The 16,967-nt window shown below is 46.0% G+C and overlaps 1 protein-coding gene across 11 annotated transcripts in view; it reads left to right on the top strand.

Moving 5' to 3' along the window:
• ARHGEF9 (Cdc42 guanine nucleotide exchange factor 9) overlaps positions 1 to 16,967 on the top strand; it is a 190,149-nt gene that overhangs the window by 136,439 nt on the left and 36,743 nt on the right. For all 11 annotated transcript variants that reach the window (XR_009968798.1, XM_062640082.1, XM_062640080.1 and 8 more), the window contains 4 exons: positions 2,232 to 2,423; positions 8,905 to 9,084; positions 11,063 to 11,295; positions 15,343 to 15,472. Coding sequence is in view for 10 of the 11 variants with exons in the window: in XM_062640082.1 (XP_062496066.1) it covers positions 2,232 to 2,423; positions 8,905 to 9,084; positions 11,063 to 11,295; positions 15,343 to 15,472 (735 nt within the window). In the remaining variant the exon portion in view is untranslated. The remainder of the gene's footprint in view (positions 1 to 2,231; positions 2,424 to 8,904; positions 9,085 to 11,062; positions 11,296 to 15,342; positions 15,473 to 16,967) is intronic.

The following is a 16,967-nucleotide window of genomic DNA, read 5'->3' as shown; positions in this document are numbered from 1 at the left end:
TGCTCCAAGCCCCATCCAATGTAGTGAACACTGTACTTAGAGGTGACTGTGGACTGGGCTAAAATAGGAACCTTTGCAGCATCGTCTGAGTCAACTAAATATGACATTTAATGTTACTGGGAAAAACCAGTGTCACCCCCAGTTTGCCTCTTCCACCTTTCTGTCGCCTGCAGCACACCACCCTTGTGGTTTGAGCGAGCAGGTCAGTGAAGCAGAGAGGATCTGGCCTGGGGTGCTGCTGTTGGGTCAGAGGACACACGAACACTTAAGGTGCAGCCTTCCTTTGGCCCAGAGCAGCCCAGCTCCTTCTCAGCACAGGCACAAGAGGATTTGAGAGCTGAAGTTGCAAGACCAACTCTATTGCGTCACACCAAAGGTCTGTCTGGCCAAATTGTTGCTTATGGATCATGGAATCTTGGAATGGTTTGGGTTGGAAGGCACCTTAAAGCTCAACCAGTTCCAACCCCCTGCCACAGGCAGGGACACCTTCCACTAGAGCAGCTTGCTCCAAGCCCCTGTGTCCAACCTGGCCTTGAACACTGCAGGGATGGGGCAGCCACAGCTTCTCTGGGCATGAGCTTCCTGAGCCCTCCACTTGAGCATAAAGTCTGCCGGCCTCAAAAATATTCATGACAAATGTCACTGGTAAGGGGGATTATCCCCTTTAGAGATGCAGAGAGCCTCCACCAGTTGAAGCGATTGGCCCAGGGTCAGCAGTGTTGCTGGCAAGATACCTCATCTGTGTGACTCATGGTCCAGACTTCAAGTGATCCCCTGGAAGAATGATCCTCGCTTGAATTAGGTGGAACTTCAGAGGTTAAGACAGAAAGCAGGAGTGTTTGAGCAACGCAGTGGGATTAATCCTTTCAGCGGCTGAGGCTGCAGAGCATGGGGATGAAGCACGTTCAGCTTCCTCTGCTGCTGATAAAACTGCCGCATTTGTTTTTAATCTAAAGTAGAAGTTGTCTCGATTAGACTGTAGGGGTTTTGGTTTTTTTTCCTTTTGGGAACATGAATCCTAGCAGGAAGGAGTGAAAATTTCATTAAGGAAATAAGCAGGTCTGCCGGGAGTCCCAGATGTGGCAGTGGGGAGTGTTCCTGCAGTGCACAAAAGGCAAAGCAAATTCTGAGGGTTTCAGAAATCATGAGCGTTTCCAAGCTTGCTGTTTGCCTTCAAGTTCCCAAGCCTGTAGGATTCCTGCTTTCGGGCCTTTCCCTCTCCTGTTATTAGATCTGTCCTGCTTTATTTTGTAGATGAAAATGGAATTTTTCTCTCATGATCACTTGACTCCAGGAGGTTGAGCTTTAAAAATCCAAGTTCTCTCTTGGTTTACAAGTTCATGTATGGTTTTTGCTTGATGATGGAAAGGAAACTCAGTGTGCTGAAAATGCAGTGGTCCTTTTCAGGGATTTGGGGGGAATTTGTTCCAGTTTAGAGTGTTCAGTGCTTAGAGGTGCTTGGCACCCCACCCACAGCTGCCCTCAGCCCCCAGGTTTGAGGAGGCTTGTTCAGCCGCTCTGATCTCTGCATGATTCAGGGATCAGCACCTCAGGATGCTGAGATTGGGCATTTGCCCGAGTGGAAAGGCTCTTCATGTGAAATGATGAGGAAAGCTGCTGTGAAATGAAAATCAATGCTCATTCACAAATCCTGGCCTGAGAGGTTTACAGAAACAGCAGTGCCACAATCCGGTCAGCCTGGGCTGCCGATCACGTTCCTGCAGGTTCTGAACCTTCTGAGATCAGTCACATGTAAAGAGCAAAGGGCTTATCCCTCCTCCCAGAGGTTTCCTCCTGGTTGAACAGACCCCAGCTGATGGTGTGTGGGAACTGGCCAAGCAGGGCTGTACCCCAGTAACTGCCATTTCATTCAGGTTGGTCTGGTTTATGTGTGTACATCCTGGTTCAGAGCACTTGACAGCATCCAACAGTCCAGTTACATTTCACATGATTATTTTATGTTTGGGATCCAAACTGCCAATACTTGAAATCCCCTTGCTTAGCAGAGGAGCTTGGCAGTGTGCAGGGAACCATTTGGGGCTGGTTGCACCAGTGTGAATGAAAAGGGACTGTCTGGGCTGGAATCTGCTGAGGACACCACTGGCAAGAACATTGCTGTTGCTGTAAGGAGGAAGTTGGTCCAGTATCTCCCCATGTCCTGCAGCCCAAGACTTTCACTTGTTGTCTTCCTGATGCTTTAAGCCTGTTTCTCTCCCCTCTTCCCCTCATAGCTATGGGTAAACCAAGAAGATGGTGTGGAGGAGGGAACCAGCGACGTGCAGAATGGCCACTTGGATCCAAGCGCCGACTGCCTGTGTCTCGGCAGGACCGTCCAGAACCGGGACCAGATGAGAGCCAACGTCATCAATGAAATCATGAGTACAGAGCGCCACTACATCAAGCACCTCAAGGACATCTGTGAGGTACAGTGGGGGTTGTGGAGCTGGAGTACTGCAGCAGGATATGGGGTGGGCTGTCGAAAGCTGAGGTCTGGGTTTGTCTTTGGGTGATGGGGGAAAAGGATGCAGTGGGTTTGAGTCCTGTGTCTAACAGAGAAGCAGCATCTGTCAGTAAGTATTGATATGCTGGATCTGATCGTTACCTTGAGTTTGTATTAACTAAAAGTACAATTTTCTGACCAGTTTTCCATACCTCTTTGGCTAAACAATAATGAGGTTGACATCCTTCAAGCAATCTTCTTAATTAAAGCCCAATGCTTTTGAACTTGTGATTGAGGAAATGAGGCTGTAATTAAATCAACCAGTTACCCATTTCATCTGTGTCTTTCACACTGGGTTCACTATTTCCCCTGCCTCAGGACGGCCCCCACTTGCCTTTTATCATGGTGAGACTGAGAGCAAAACGTTCTCACCACAGGAAATGAAGTATGTTTTATCCAGTGTAAGGGGACCAGCAAGCAAATGGACTTTGGTGACTGACCCCATGCATGTTCAACTTGGTTCTTTTTCATGATGTTACAATTAGCCTCTACCACCCTTTACTCTCCTGCAGTGTACAGAATTAGTGCTGTGAGCTGAGCCCAAAGGACAGTGCATGTGGTGCTGGGTGTTCAGGAAGGGGAATGCATGGTGTTGCAGGACAGCTTGGGCTTCATGTGCAGGGGATATACTTATCACTAAAGGCAGAAGTTTATTAGCACTAAAACTAAAGCCCGTGGCTTTCAGCTCATCCCTCTGAACGTCCGGGATTTAGTGAGCCTGTGTCCAGTCTTTGCAGAGTCAATGTGGTGAAGCCCCCTGGGAATTCTGCTTAGAAACATGTCTTCCTCCCTTCATACTGCTGCTTCCCTACTGACGAGGCAAAGCCATCCAAAGCGCATCTGTGACGCTTTTCAAAGATGGAAGAGTCTTGGGATTTCAGTTTGGAAACAAATGAGCTTAATTTCACTGTGCTATTTCCGTCAGAGGGCTTTGCACTGAGGAAGGGAAGAACTGCAGGAACTTTTCCACATGTCGTTTCTTTTCCTGTGTTTGCACTTTTCTGATGAAAAACTAAATAAGGTTCCTTCCAACTCGAACCATTCTATGATAAATAAAACTTAACATATATTTCCCAGCCGTGTCAATCTGATTTTGCCAAATCAGACTCTCAGAAGGCACAGGTATGTGTATCGGCAGTGATGTCTGTGGGGAAGCACTGATTTGCAGCACCTAATGATATGTCCCAGATAGGAAAGAGATCTCTTAAGGCTTGTTCTTTACTCTCTATGATGCAAAATAATGTTGAGGGGCTAAATCTTACCTCCAGGTAAAGCACCAGGAAATGATTCAGCTGCTTCTCTTAAGGAGGAGGACTGACATGGGCATTCTCATCTGCAAAGTGATGGGCTGTCCCTTGCTGAAGAGAGCCTCATTGTGCTCAGTTTAATCAGAGCAATCCGTTTGCCTCGAGAAGGCTGGGAGACAGCTCAGTCATCCCAGGCACTTCAGCATTGCATGACATGACTGTTTCTGTTTGTGCATGAGAGGAGGGGGGCTGGAGGTGGAGAGACAGGGGCTTGTTTGAGCTCCTCCCCATACTGCTGGAGGGATGTGTATGGAGGTGTTATTTGTGCTGAGGAACAAGTGGACCACCGCCAGCCGCTGATGAGACACAAGGGCTGGTGACAGTGGCAAATTCCCTCTTCCCTTTGCTCTTTATTATAAGTTGTCAGAACAAACAGCAGCAGTATGACGTATTGGAGGGGATGAAAGAGGAGTTGTGGCTGGGTGGTGAAGGCTGAGCCTGATTTAGTACTGAGTTTAGCAGTGAGCAGCTATACTCTTGTTGCTGAGCTATAATGAATAACAAATCCCAATACCATTGAGGCACCTTAAGATGTTATCAGAGGACACAGCCCTTGCTAGGTGATTAAGAGCCCTCCAATTGCTCTTTTCTGCTTCAAGATGTATTTCCACTATCTGCTACTATATTATTATAGACCATGTTATTATTCATAATACCCATAGTTCCGCCAAGTGAGGAGCTCATGAGCTTGCCAGCACCAGAATGAAATGACCTGTGCAAGCCAAGACCTGCATGAAGCAGCTGGCTTGGAAGGGACCTCCCTGTCACACAGAGCCACTGCCCTGAACAATGCTGCTGTGTCCTGGCTTAGAGTACACAGGCCTGACTGCTGCCTGGTGAAAGAGTTCTGTGAAGATTCTTACTAGGGGTAAAATGTGGAGTGTTCCCTGGGTTGCATTACTAGGAGTGAATGGATCAATATTCTGAAATACAGCCAAGAAGAAAAGAAAGAAAAAAGGATTTGGCCTTAAGGAAATATCCAGTAATAGGAATTTTAGGCTTAGAGCGTAGGAAAATCATAGAATCCTAGAATGGTTAGGGACTGCAGAAAGCTCTTTGGTTCAGTGGGGATAGATACACTCCATAGTGTGCAATTTGTAGGTATCTCTCACTGCCTGCTTGTGCACACCCTGGTTTTGTGTTCCGAAGCTGCCTGCTTCTTGCCCTTTAGAGGAACAGGCTTATGTTCCTGCTGGACTTCAGTTTACGTTTTGGGTGAGCCCCAGGGCAATCACAGAGCCTGACATTCAGTGCTTGCTCTAGACCTGTATTTGAACAAGTGCTTTAGAGTCGTGACTGCCCAGGACCAGACATGGCTGTAGTTTGCTTTTTCAATCCAAACAGACTCAGCTTTGTTCTTCTGCTTATTTCTGTTATGTGCGTATCAGCACAGTGCTCGCCTCGATGCTGTGAGCACTGCTCTAGAGAGCAGTGTTTCTATGGCCCAGATGGTGCTGGTCCAAACCAAGGGATGATCTATGGACAGTATACACATTCCCAAATTGGCTCAGAGATGGCAACAAACTGGAATATCATCACAGCTGCCTTTGAAGGTAGAGCCTGCAGTGGCTATCTCCTTATTCTCTCCTTCACCTTGCCCTCAGCTGGACAAGAAGAAGATGGCTGGATTGGCCACCTCTCCTGACTGTCTCTAAACCCACTGTGGGGTGAAGAAAACTTAGCACTTAACCTCCTGCAAATACTTTCCAACTTTGGCCTGTACTTCAGGGACTACATGGAAAAGTACTTAAAAGAGAGACAGTTTGACAGCTATTTTTAGGTTTTCATTGAGCAAAACGCTCTGCAACATCTGCTCATCAGTCAGTTATCCCTTCTCTGGGCAAACCTGACGGGATGAGCAGAAGGAAGATGGCATTGTTTTATGTAACAGAAGTAAATTTACTGGAAAAACTCTGCAGCAGCCTTCTAGCTGGCTTTTGCTGCCTGTTCTAGACAGATCTTCAGTCTCCCCTTTGCTGGCTTGTGCTGGAAACCAGTCTTCCAAATGCACAAGCTGGATAGAGGATAAGACTTGGAAACTCCATGTGTTCTTTTCTTTTCCCTCTGGTTTTATAGGTGCCAGTTCAAAAATGTGCTTCTTCAGCTTCTCCAAAGCACATAGCTTTGGGTGAATCAATGAACCAGCACAGGGAGAACAAGGAATGTTCAAGACAGTAGCTGCAGCCAATAGCAACCCCAGGGCTGAAAGATGTTCCCCTAAACCGTGCAGTGAGCGAGTTCACAGAGCAGCATGTGAGGGGGGGAAGCTGCCTTACAGGCAGCCTGCAGCAGGGCAAAGGTCCAACACAAACACCTTGAGGCACTCACCTACTGCTGCTGACACCAAAGCCAGTGTCAGAAAGAGCCTGGCCTCATGGGCAGGTGAACATCTGCTTTCTTTGTGTTTTATCTGAGATAAGCAGGCAAACATGAAAAGCAGCATGGAAAAGATATTCCTTGCTAGTTTGAATTTGTATTTGTCCTGCAACATGGAAACCAGACTGCTCCCATTCCTCCTGGCCTTGAAAAATGAGAGGGAAGCCCAGGAAAATGAGTCATCAAAGAGCTCCTGGAAGAAGAGAGACCTAGATTTAGTACATGCAGAAGGTATTCCATAACCCAAGCTTCTCAGCTGAAAAAGCCAGGAATTTCAGGGTAGTGGCATCCATCTAGCAAAGCTGGACATCACAGAGGTTGGGTCTTTGCCAGGTCGGCCAAAGTTGTATTTCTGATTCATCTCTGTGAAGTTCTCCCTCCCAGGAACCACATGGTGAGGCTGAAGGACAGTTTATTATAGCGTTCCAATAGGTTGCATTGTGGACCAGCAGCTGCATGTCACCAGCTGGCAGTTCCTCTGTGTGACTAAGCATCTAGAGTGCCCAAATATAGCCTTCAACTGGAACTGCTGGCATTTTTTCCCTTTGTTTCTTTTTCTCTTCCTATATAATAAAGGCAGCCAAAGTCATCTCATGATGCCCCCCCTTGTTATTTCTCTTCAGTCAAGAGGCCACAGTCCTGACCAGGCCAACACCTGATACTTGGCCTTGCAAAATTTCTAGTTTGAATGGTGCAGGCAGGTGAAGCACAGGGGGAAGGAAGTGATGTGCTCAGTGTCACAGATGGTGGCAGAGCCAGAAATTCAGCCCAGACACCCAGAGCCTCCATGTATCACCCTCTGTGCTCAACCACTTGTGCTTCAGGCAACTGTGTTTGAAAAAGTCCTCATGATTGAAATCCTCAAAGACACTCCAAGGGCTGGGGCATCTCTCCTGTGAAGACAGGCTGAGAGAGCTGGGCTGGGTCAGCCTGGAGAAGAGAAGGCTCCTTAAGGGGAGACCTTAGAGGAGCTCCAGTGCCTAAAGGGGCTACAGGAAACCTGGAGAGGGGCTTCGGACAAGGGCTTGTAGGGACAGGACAAGGGGAATGGCTTTAACCTGACAGAAGGGAGACTGAGATGAGCTCTTAGGCAGAAGCTCTTCCCTGTGAGGGTGCTGAGGTGCTGGCACAGGGTGCCCAGAGAAGCTGTGGCTGCCCCATCCCTGGCAGTGTCCAAGGCCAGGTTGGACCCAGGGGCTTGAAGCAACCTGCTCTAGTGAAAGGTGTCCCTGGCCGTTGCAGGGGTTGGAACTGGTTGAGCTTTTAGCTGAAGCAAGGATGATGAGTTCATGGATGAGGCAGGGTCAGCGCAACAGGAGGCAGACACAACTTGGTGTGTTACCCTTTTTGCCAGAATATTGATCCCTTCGGTCTTTTCAGGTCAGGAAGTCTTCAGAGCAGTGCTGGCCTACCAGTTTATGTTTGTGTGCTGTCCAGCTAAGCTCAATCTCAGTGGGCATCGTGGGCTGTTGAAGAAGCATCAAGGAGGATGTTTATTATTGCTCTGGACACTCTGTCCATGCAGGAGATCGGAATTGTTTCCAAACCTCCTGCAGGTTCATTCTGTGATTCTGGGGACTTTATTTAAACTCTCCACATCCTGGTTCTTTCTCCCTCTTTCTCCACTTGACTTTAATATGTGTAGACTCAAGGGAGCCTGCTGTTTGTACAGAGAAGGCTACAAAGCCTTTTCTTCTGTCCTACTGAAAAAAAGGAAGAAAAGCAGTGAAAGATGATTTTTGAGAAAACAGGAGAAAAAAATCCCCCTCATTTTGCACTGTTTGGAATAGCACATCTGCACTAAGGGAATAGAGGGTAAAGAAAAATGCTGCTGCTTTCTTCTGGATGGCATTGATCATCAGCTTGGGCTGCTCCCACTGGGCTCCCTTGCTTGGGCAAGCCAGAACTCCTACCCTCCTACTGCATTGCCTTTGGGTTTCCCGGCTATCACATAGAACAAAAGCCCTCCTGATTTCATCTTGGACTCGGGAAGATGAATAATGTGGTGCGATAGTCTGTGTTGTCTCTCAAGTCAGGGAACATTTGAGGAGTGTTTGCCTTCAGTATTTCACTTGGTGCTGAAACAGCGAGGATGGTGGCACCCTCCATACCTGCTTCCTAGACCAGGGGACATTAATAGACAGTCACACATTAATAGAATCCCAGCCTGGTTTGGTTGAAGGGACCTTAAAGCTCATCCAGTTCCAACCCCTGCCATAGGCAGAGACACTTTCCACTAGAGCAGGTTGCTCCAAGCCCCGTCCAACCTGGCCTTGGACACTGCCAGGGATGGGGCAGCCACAGCTTCTCTGGGCACTAGAGTGTTTCTCAGCATGATCACAGAATCGTAGAACTGTTTAGGTTGGAAAAGACCCCCAGGATCATCGAGTCCAACTACAGGCTGCGAAGCCCTGGGTGTACTGGGTCTGATGCGTCCTTAGCAAGAGTAGTGCTATGGGTCTACTGTAGGATGATGTAGGAACTTGCAAAGGAGATGCTTGCTGTCTATCAAAAACAGTACTCGCAGTGTCTCAAGGCAGGTTTTGTTTATTGCATGCTTACTGATAGAGAGGAGTTGATGTAGACTGTCATGCCATAGCAGTGGATTTTGTTTTCAGAGCCATCTTCTTGTTTTTAGTTGCTCCTTCCTCAAAAATAATCTGGGAGCAGCCTCAGTGTGTTTGGGTTATTTTATGGATTGTTCTTTCTTACTCCCTCCAGGGTTACTTAAAGCAGTGCCGGAAGAGGAGGGATATGTTCAGTGATGAACAGCTAAAAATCATCTTTGGCAACATTGAAGATATCTACAGATTCCAGATGGGTTTTGTCCGGGACTTGGAGAAACAGTACAACAATGAGGACCCCCATCTCAGCGAAATTGGACCATGTTTCCTTGAACACGTGAGTGACTTGGGCATGTTTGTTTGGGAGTTTTGGGGTTGGTTGGGGGGGGATAGAAGGTGTAAGGGGAGTAGCAGAAAAAGTCAGGAGGCAGGAACCACTCAGAATAACTTGTGCATCAGTACTGTTCTGGTTACATATCAGGGATTACTCCATGACCCTCCATCTACTTCATGAGATGCAGAGAAGGGAAAATATGAAGTGAAGCAGTTGGATAACACCCTAGAATACTTGAATCCCAACACCTTTTAACATCCACCCTTAATCATGTTATGTAGGTGCTGTGTCCCTCACTCCCCGCCCTCTTCTGCTCTTCAGAATATGAGTTAAACCCACTCACAGGCCAACCTAATCAGGTTATGGATGGCCAGAAGGTTGGAAGAGGTAAGAGAGTTCAGAGGAGTAAAAAGAGGCCTTAGTTGTGCATTACACAGAAAAAGGAGAGGAGAGCAAATGCCTGGGCTGTTCACTGTGGCACTGAGATGCACTTTCAAGGGCTGAAAACCCCACAGAGCTTCAGTTTCCTTACCCTGCAAAAAAGCTGTTGGGGTGGGTGGGGAGGTGCAGCTCACGCTAGGTGCACACTGAATAGGATATTTTTACTGACCATATAGTCCTGGAGGCTTGTGCCCAGCCCGTTGTACTGTTCCACAGCCACATGCTACAGGAGCTGATAAATTGACCAGTGCTGTAAATATGCCAGGAAATGTCAAGAAAATTACAGTTGTGCAGTTCCAGACTTTCCTTCAGGGAGAATGAAGTGCTGTTACCAGAGCTTAGCTATGAGGTGCTCCAGCTGGGGAGGCAGACCCTGCGCTGTGCTACCTCGTTACCTGTAGCCAGGGCTCTACTGGCAACAGTGCACTTCTTATCAGAGGAATTTCTGATAGACATTCCTGAAACTTCAGCAGGGCATCCCTAAACAGGTTCACAGCATCTCTTAAACATCGTTGATCTTCCAATTGAAAAGCAGGTTTCTTGTTGAGAAGTTGCATGATAGCGTTAATATTGCTCATTATTATCAGAGCCTGCAATCTCTGCTGCTTGCTTCCAAAGCACCATCACATTCCATCTCTGTGCAAAAAAGATGCAAGAAATCTTGGTGAGAATCAGTAGCTGAAATTTCATGTCTTGAGGCTGTGCTGTCAATTCACGTAGAGTGACAGTAGCAAGAATTACTGTGGTTATTCAGAGCAATATCTGACACTCCTCTGTCATCAAACACTGGCTGGAAGCTGGCTAATGAATTCCTGATAAATGATCCCTGTTTAGCCATTTGGGGAAACTGAGGGATGAGGATATTAAGATCCTGTTATGTGGATCTGCAAAGCATCTTGCTCCTCATCTGCTTCAGGAGGAGAAAAGTGTCAGATCTTGGTCAGCTGTGGGGATGGGAAAGAAAGCAGGCCCTGTTATTCCCAGGAAGGATCTCATGGGACTGAGAAATGAGAATTGCTGGTCAGGTGCAACACAGTGGTTAGTGACTTGAGTTCCCTGTTGGTAAAGGGAATTTCAAATATACCCAGCTCCTAAACACTTGCCAGGTGCTTCATGAGCTTTCAGGGAAAGGGCTCTAGAACTAGCAAGGTTCTGGTCCTGTATTATCAAAGGCCAGAGCTCTGCTCTGTTCTACCTTAACCTTTTATAAGGTTGTCTTCTAGAAAGACAACCCCACCACACAATTTGACACTGAGAGCACCGACGACACTGCACAGGGCTTCACTTGAACACAGCCATTACAGAGACCTCAGCTGCACATCAATACACAGGTCCCTCTCTGCTTCCCTTTTTTCTCAGCACAACCATGCAGCAGGAAAAGCCCTTCCTTTAGATCAGCACTTCCTCCTCCTGCTTAGGGTATTCTTTCTTCTTTAGTTGTAACATGTTCTTGTTGGCAACCTGGGAGATTGACTGCTCACAGCACTTGTCTGACATGTGCCCCCCTCTGTGTGCATCCCTCTTCTCCTGCCTCTCACAGCAAGATGGCTTCTGGATCTATTCGGAGTACTGTAACAACCATTTGGATGCATGCATGGAGCTTTCCAAGCTGATGAAAGACAGCAGGTACCAGCATTTCTTCGAAGCGTGTCGTCTGTTGCAGCAGATGATTGATATTGCCATAGATGGTTTCCTTCTGACACCAGTGCAGAAGATCTGCAAATACCCCCTGCAGCTCGCAGAGCTACTCAAGTACACTGCACAGGATCACAGGTATGCTGGTCTCCTACTACACCAAAGAGTTCTGCTCACTGCTGCTTCACGTGGCCTCTGCACGCACACAGGGCTGGGTTTTTGCTGTCCAGCTCTTCTCCTCATGACATCTATTATAAATTGAAGCAGGGCAAAGGTTCAGCAGACAGTTAGAAAGCTTCTCAAAGCACTGATTCTCAATGGAGCCAAACTCATCTCTGTTATAATCAGACATGTGAACTAATTACCCTTGGATGTACTTTCTGATGCTACCAGTTACACTTGAAAAATTGCCTAATTAGCATTCAGTGGTGAAAGGCTCCTTCCTTTGTCCTGAAGAGGACCTCAGCACACAGCAAATAGAGGGCCAGCACCCACAGCTCAAACCTGATTATGCTCAGATCTGGGGAGAACTCAGAACCTGTTCTCCATTCAGCCTGACTCCACCTCTGGTTTTGCCACTGGGTTTAGGTTCAGAGGAGCACCAGCAGTTTGATTACTTCCCAACATTCCCAGGATCTCTTGCTGCTGCTGAGGGCAATCAGCCTGACCCCCTGACTTAGTGTAAATCAGGAATAATACCTGTGATATCACTTGTGAGATACACTGCTAAGAAAATAAGGTGAAAGAAGAATCAGGCCCCCTAGGAGTGAATTTTCTCCTGCCTTGCCATTTAGCTTTCTTTTTTCCAAAATCCATTTAAAAGGAAGTGCTTCAGAGAACAGAAACAACCACAGATGTTTCAGAAACTTCTGCAACTATTTGGTTGGTTTTGTTTTTTCCCCAAACCCAGCTCTGAAAGTGCAGAGGGATGTGATATGAGCAAAGAGATGCATTTGCTTTGACCTGAATCACGAGTTTGGCTGATTCATGCTAGCTGAATGCTCAGTTCAAAATCACCAACTTGGACAAGCATTTGGCTCCAGACCCAATTTCTGTTTTTTCTTTTCATAACAAGATCAAATCAATCTTGGAGTGGATTCATGTGAACAAGGGTCTCAGAAAGCAGCTCTAGGATCCCAAATGTTGTGGCTTTTTGTCCTTACTAGCCATGTGATGTCCCCACAGTACTTAAGAGTGTGAATTCAGATGCAGCTTTACAATGAGAAGACATAAGGAGCCTCAGAGAGAAGAGGTCTGTGTTTAAAGTGACCTTCTCTGAGCTATTTGGTAGCAATGCCAAAGGGGATGTGGACAGTGTGATTACACAAGGGTTGAATTATTTGGAGAGTACATTCCTTTTTCCTTTGGGATGTTTTAGAAATGAAATGGGGTGGGTTGTACCACACTTCCCTGTGGTCTAGCTCCTCCAATTCAAGTGTTCAAAGAGCCTGGGAGGGACTGATCCATCAGGAAACCCATTTCACATCCCAGACGAGCTCAGCGCAATGAAGGAAGAGAGTGAGACACAGAATATGTGATTCTGCACTGGGGCTGTGCAGAAAACCCAGGCTGCAGTGGTTGTCTGCTTGACATACAACTATTTTCTGCTTTGGGATTGGGGCTAAGATAAGCAAAGCCTGAGCTGGGAAAAGCAAATAATCTTGGGGAAGATCATGATTTGACAATATAAGACACTGGGAAAGCCATGTACCTGCAGGCTGGGGATACCATCAGGGTCAGCTATGAACAAGAGAAACTGAGAAGCCTCCTGGGGAGCTCAGGGGCCCGTTAACCAGGTGGTAGATTGCCTTCATGCACTTGTAGTGTGACAGTGCTCATGGTAAGATTGAGAGTTGGAAACAGAAGCTAGAAAATTACAGACTAATACCATGAAGTTAGGCTCATCATTGGCTGAATTAGGAGTCTCTCAGGCACTCTGATTAGAATTTAGCGTGTAGAAAATACTGTTTGAATCAGTAAAACCATTTATGGAGTAAGGCAAAACTTGGAAAGGACCAGGAATTCCAATGGAAGCAAAGATGTCAGCTTCATCTGACAGTGGGATATTACATTCTGTTTCTTTTTTCTTTTCTTCATCGTACTTGGTAGAGCTGTGGATCTCCCCTGCACCAGTTCAGGACAGCAGAGCTGAAACAGGAAACCTGACCACTCTCCCCAGCATTAGCATGTGATGTCTGGCAAGAGTCTAGACTTGCATCCTGATTGAGCACTGGGAAGTGGTCATTCCACCCCCAGTATAATTGACAGACCATGTCTATACCTTCATTTCATAGTTAACAGCATCCCATTATTATTTCACTGGCCAAATGCTTTGCTTCTGTTATTTTTCCTCTGAGTTTTTGCCAGCTCTGCCACAGGCATGGGCTAGGAGCCCAAAAAGTTCAGTCATGACTCTTCCTTCATTACTGCATGGGGCTTGCTCTTCAAACATAACATTAGAATTAGTGAATTAGCATTACCAAGATGAAAACCAGCTTGGCTGGCACTGACCCGCCTCATGTGGAGACAGGCACGGGGGTGTTTCAGAGCCTGGCTCCCTTCAGTTGCTGTTGTTTTGAGACTGGTTCATTGGAATGTTTCACAAAGCTGCATCTGTTCACCTCTTAGAGATTCACTCCAGCTTAATAGGAATTAAATATATGAAGGTCCGAAGTGCAGCTTCCTGGTGTCCTGAGCATTCCTGCTGCAGAACTGAGCTGGAGTTAAGAGTGAGTGAGCATGAGTGAGAAGGAGGAGGTGCTGCTAATGGGTGGACTGGCATTAGCCTCCCTTCTCTGCAGGAGTATAATTGCTAGGAGACAATTAGTGACCATCTTTAAGTCCTGAACATCTCCCTACCTCTACAGATCCTTTGTGACCATAGTGACTTACATATTCCCTACAAGAACTCACAGACATTTTGAAGACCAGACTGATGTCTCTCTGGCATAGCTCCATTTCTCTGTTACACAACCAGGCACTCACTTCATACAGGTGGCCCTGCAAAAGAAGGCACAAGAAATTCTTCCTTGTGTATCATGGTGGCTATGTCAGACAGCCAATCCTCTGTTCTCTACTTTATTGAAGGACCAGTCCTGATGTTCTGGAATTTGTAGGAGGCTTTTTTAACCTCAGCTGGAATTTTGATGGAGAAATTGAATAAAAATTGAAAATGCTTCTCCAGATTTCATCCAAGAAAGGGCAGCAAAATAGCCAATCATACTCTGTTGTATATCCTCTTGTGATTGTTTCTTAGTATTTATCCTGTTTGATTCACATGAGGAAAGGGACGTAATTGACAGCATTCACCCGTTTGAGCTGTCACCAGCAATAATCAATAAAGCCAATTCCCCCTGCAGCTGCCCAGGATGGCAGCTTTTCTCATTAGTCAGCAATCAATATCAACCCTTAAGTTAATAATATATTATGGTGGCATTATGGCAGCTGGCGTTGTCTGTCCTTCCAATTGAAATTAACATTAAGGTTCCTTGGAATGAAAAAGAAGGCAGAGGGTGGAAATCAATAGCATTGATTTCGGCATCACTTTTTGAAAAGACTGATCATCATCTTTGCTGGCCCTGGCAAGAGGCTGGTTTCACTCTCTGTTATTACACTCACAGACCCATCCAGGAATGAAAAAGAAAGAACTGCTTTGATTTGCTCACCTGAAGTCTGCACTAAGCCTGAAGGCTGTGGGATAAATGCCCTGTGGCACTCTTGGGGTCTTCTTATGGCTTGGAAGGTGCTTTGGCCTTGTGTCTGATTGAGAAGTAGTTCCTAATGTTCAATTTAAAATGGAAAAGACCAGGTGCAAAGGCAGAGACTATAAAAATGTCCAGACTTTCCTTTAGGATGCTCTTTAGCTGAGGATCTGAAGACTTTAGAAGGCAATATTCATAAGTGTCATACATTGTAGAGGATCGACTGTACTCATTGAATGAGCCGAGGGCTGGCTGGCTTCTCTGTTTTCTGCACACCCAACTTCAGTTTCAGGCTGCTGTTGTGGTGATCCAGAAAGACACTGTTGATGGAAAAAGTACAGTATGATAGCAACGAGAGGCAAATCCTACCTGCGTTCCTTTCTAAAAGGATGGTGAGACTATGTTCCTGCTAATGCTAGGCCTATGTGCACTTCCACTGCACCTCAGTGTGGAGTTTCATGGACTTCCCTTTTGTGTTTGACAGTGACTACAGGTATGTGGCTGCTGCTCTCGCCGTCATGAGGAATGTGACTCTGCAGATCAACGAGCGGAAGCGGAGGCTGGAGAACATTGACAAGATAGCTCAGTGGCAGGCCTCCGTTCTGGACTGGGAGGTACAGTAAATGCTCAGCCCTCATTTTGGTGCTATAAACCTGGAAGAGGTAAATTCCAGACAGCTTGTGAATTATCCAAGACAGTATAGTTCATTTCATGCAACCTAGACTTGGGATTAAGCTTGGGACAGAGAAGACATGTTTAGGGAGTTTAGAGAACATGAATAGTACTCTGAAGAAAATCTAGGGTTCAGTTCCAATTTCATCAATAGAAATCTGGAGTAAGTTTGGCAGTTGTAATGCTGTTGTCTGGGGATTAAGTGAGATTTGGATCAAACTATGTGCATTCTGGATCTGTGCTTTGTTTTTAGGGAAGAAGGAAGGAAAGAGGTAGCAAAAAGGCCTAGGAATTGTGACCAGTTAAGAAAATAGAGAAAACTCTTCTTGAAGCTGCTTTATGATTACAAGGCAAAACATTATGCTGAAGTTAGAGCTGCTATTTGCACATTTAAAATGAGTACCCACTCAAAGATATTTCTGAAGCAACCCTGTATGTACTGATCATGTAATTAAGGAGCTGAGAAAAACAGGCAAGGCAAAGTCAGCAGAGGGATTCCTCACCAGCAGGCCTCCAGTCTCTGGCGTTTTTGCCATGTGTTAACAAAAAAGGCATCCTAAAACTATGTTCTTCTGTTCTTTTCATCCTGATTTTGTAAAAGTCATTGTATGAATGTGATCTGTAAATAGGGCTTTGAAGCAGAGCAAGGACAAATGCTTTTGTAAATCCCTCTTTGTGTTATCACTCCGTGTGTTTAGTAAGTAGATATTTAGAGTGATGGAACAACCTTTTTTTTTTTCCTCACAGTTATGAAGATCTGCAATAACTCCCCATTCAGGTCAATGAGCTCATACTATGTAGATTAGTTTATGGGAAAGATGGATTAATCCTTTAATTAGTTTTTTTCCAGAAAAGACCTAGGAAGGCTGGAAGGAAAGGCAGGGAAATGCAGGTGGATCACCTTCTGATTGTGTATCCTCCTTGATCGGATTAGTTTCATTGCTGTAATGAAGGTTGGATTCAGGCTGGAATCTCTTGCCGAAACCCATAAATGCAGCAGTCAGAGCTGTTTGTTAAGTCATGACTGGCTCTGGGAGCAGAGAACGAAGATGATTTGCTTGGTTGTTTTATCATTGTTTACTGTGAAGAAACCTCTCGTACTGACATGCAGGCTTGTTTTCAGTATTAGAAACTGCTCTCAAGGAGGCACGGGACCATCACATAGATAGGCAGCCTTCAGAGTAGTCCATGTGATGAGCTGATGTGTGTCATTTATAAGAAATACTGAGACCCTCATTGTAAATAAACCTAGATTAAGGACGGATCAATTCCAAGTCAGTAATATTCATGTGTGAATGCAAAGCCAAGGTGACCTCCACATAGGATCTATGGAATAGCAGTTTCTTTTTCTATTCCATTAGCTCAGTTGATAATTCATTTTTATTTAGCCATATCCTCGATAATTCATTCCTGCTTAGCAGTACCCATTCTTTATCT

The sequence above is a fragment of the Pezoporus occidentalis genome, unplaced genomic scaffold (assembly GCF_034315485.1).
Source record: "Pezoporus occidentalis ecotype Australia unplaced genomic scaffold, CSIRO_AGI_Poc_V1 ctg63, whole genome shotgun sequence".
Lineage (NCBI taxonomy): Eukaryota > Metazoa > Chordata > Aves > Psittaciformes > Psittacidae > Pezoporus > Pezoporus occidentalis.
Note: the sequence above shows the minus strand (reverse complement) of the source record. Positions and strands in the feature narration are given on the sequence as shown.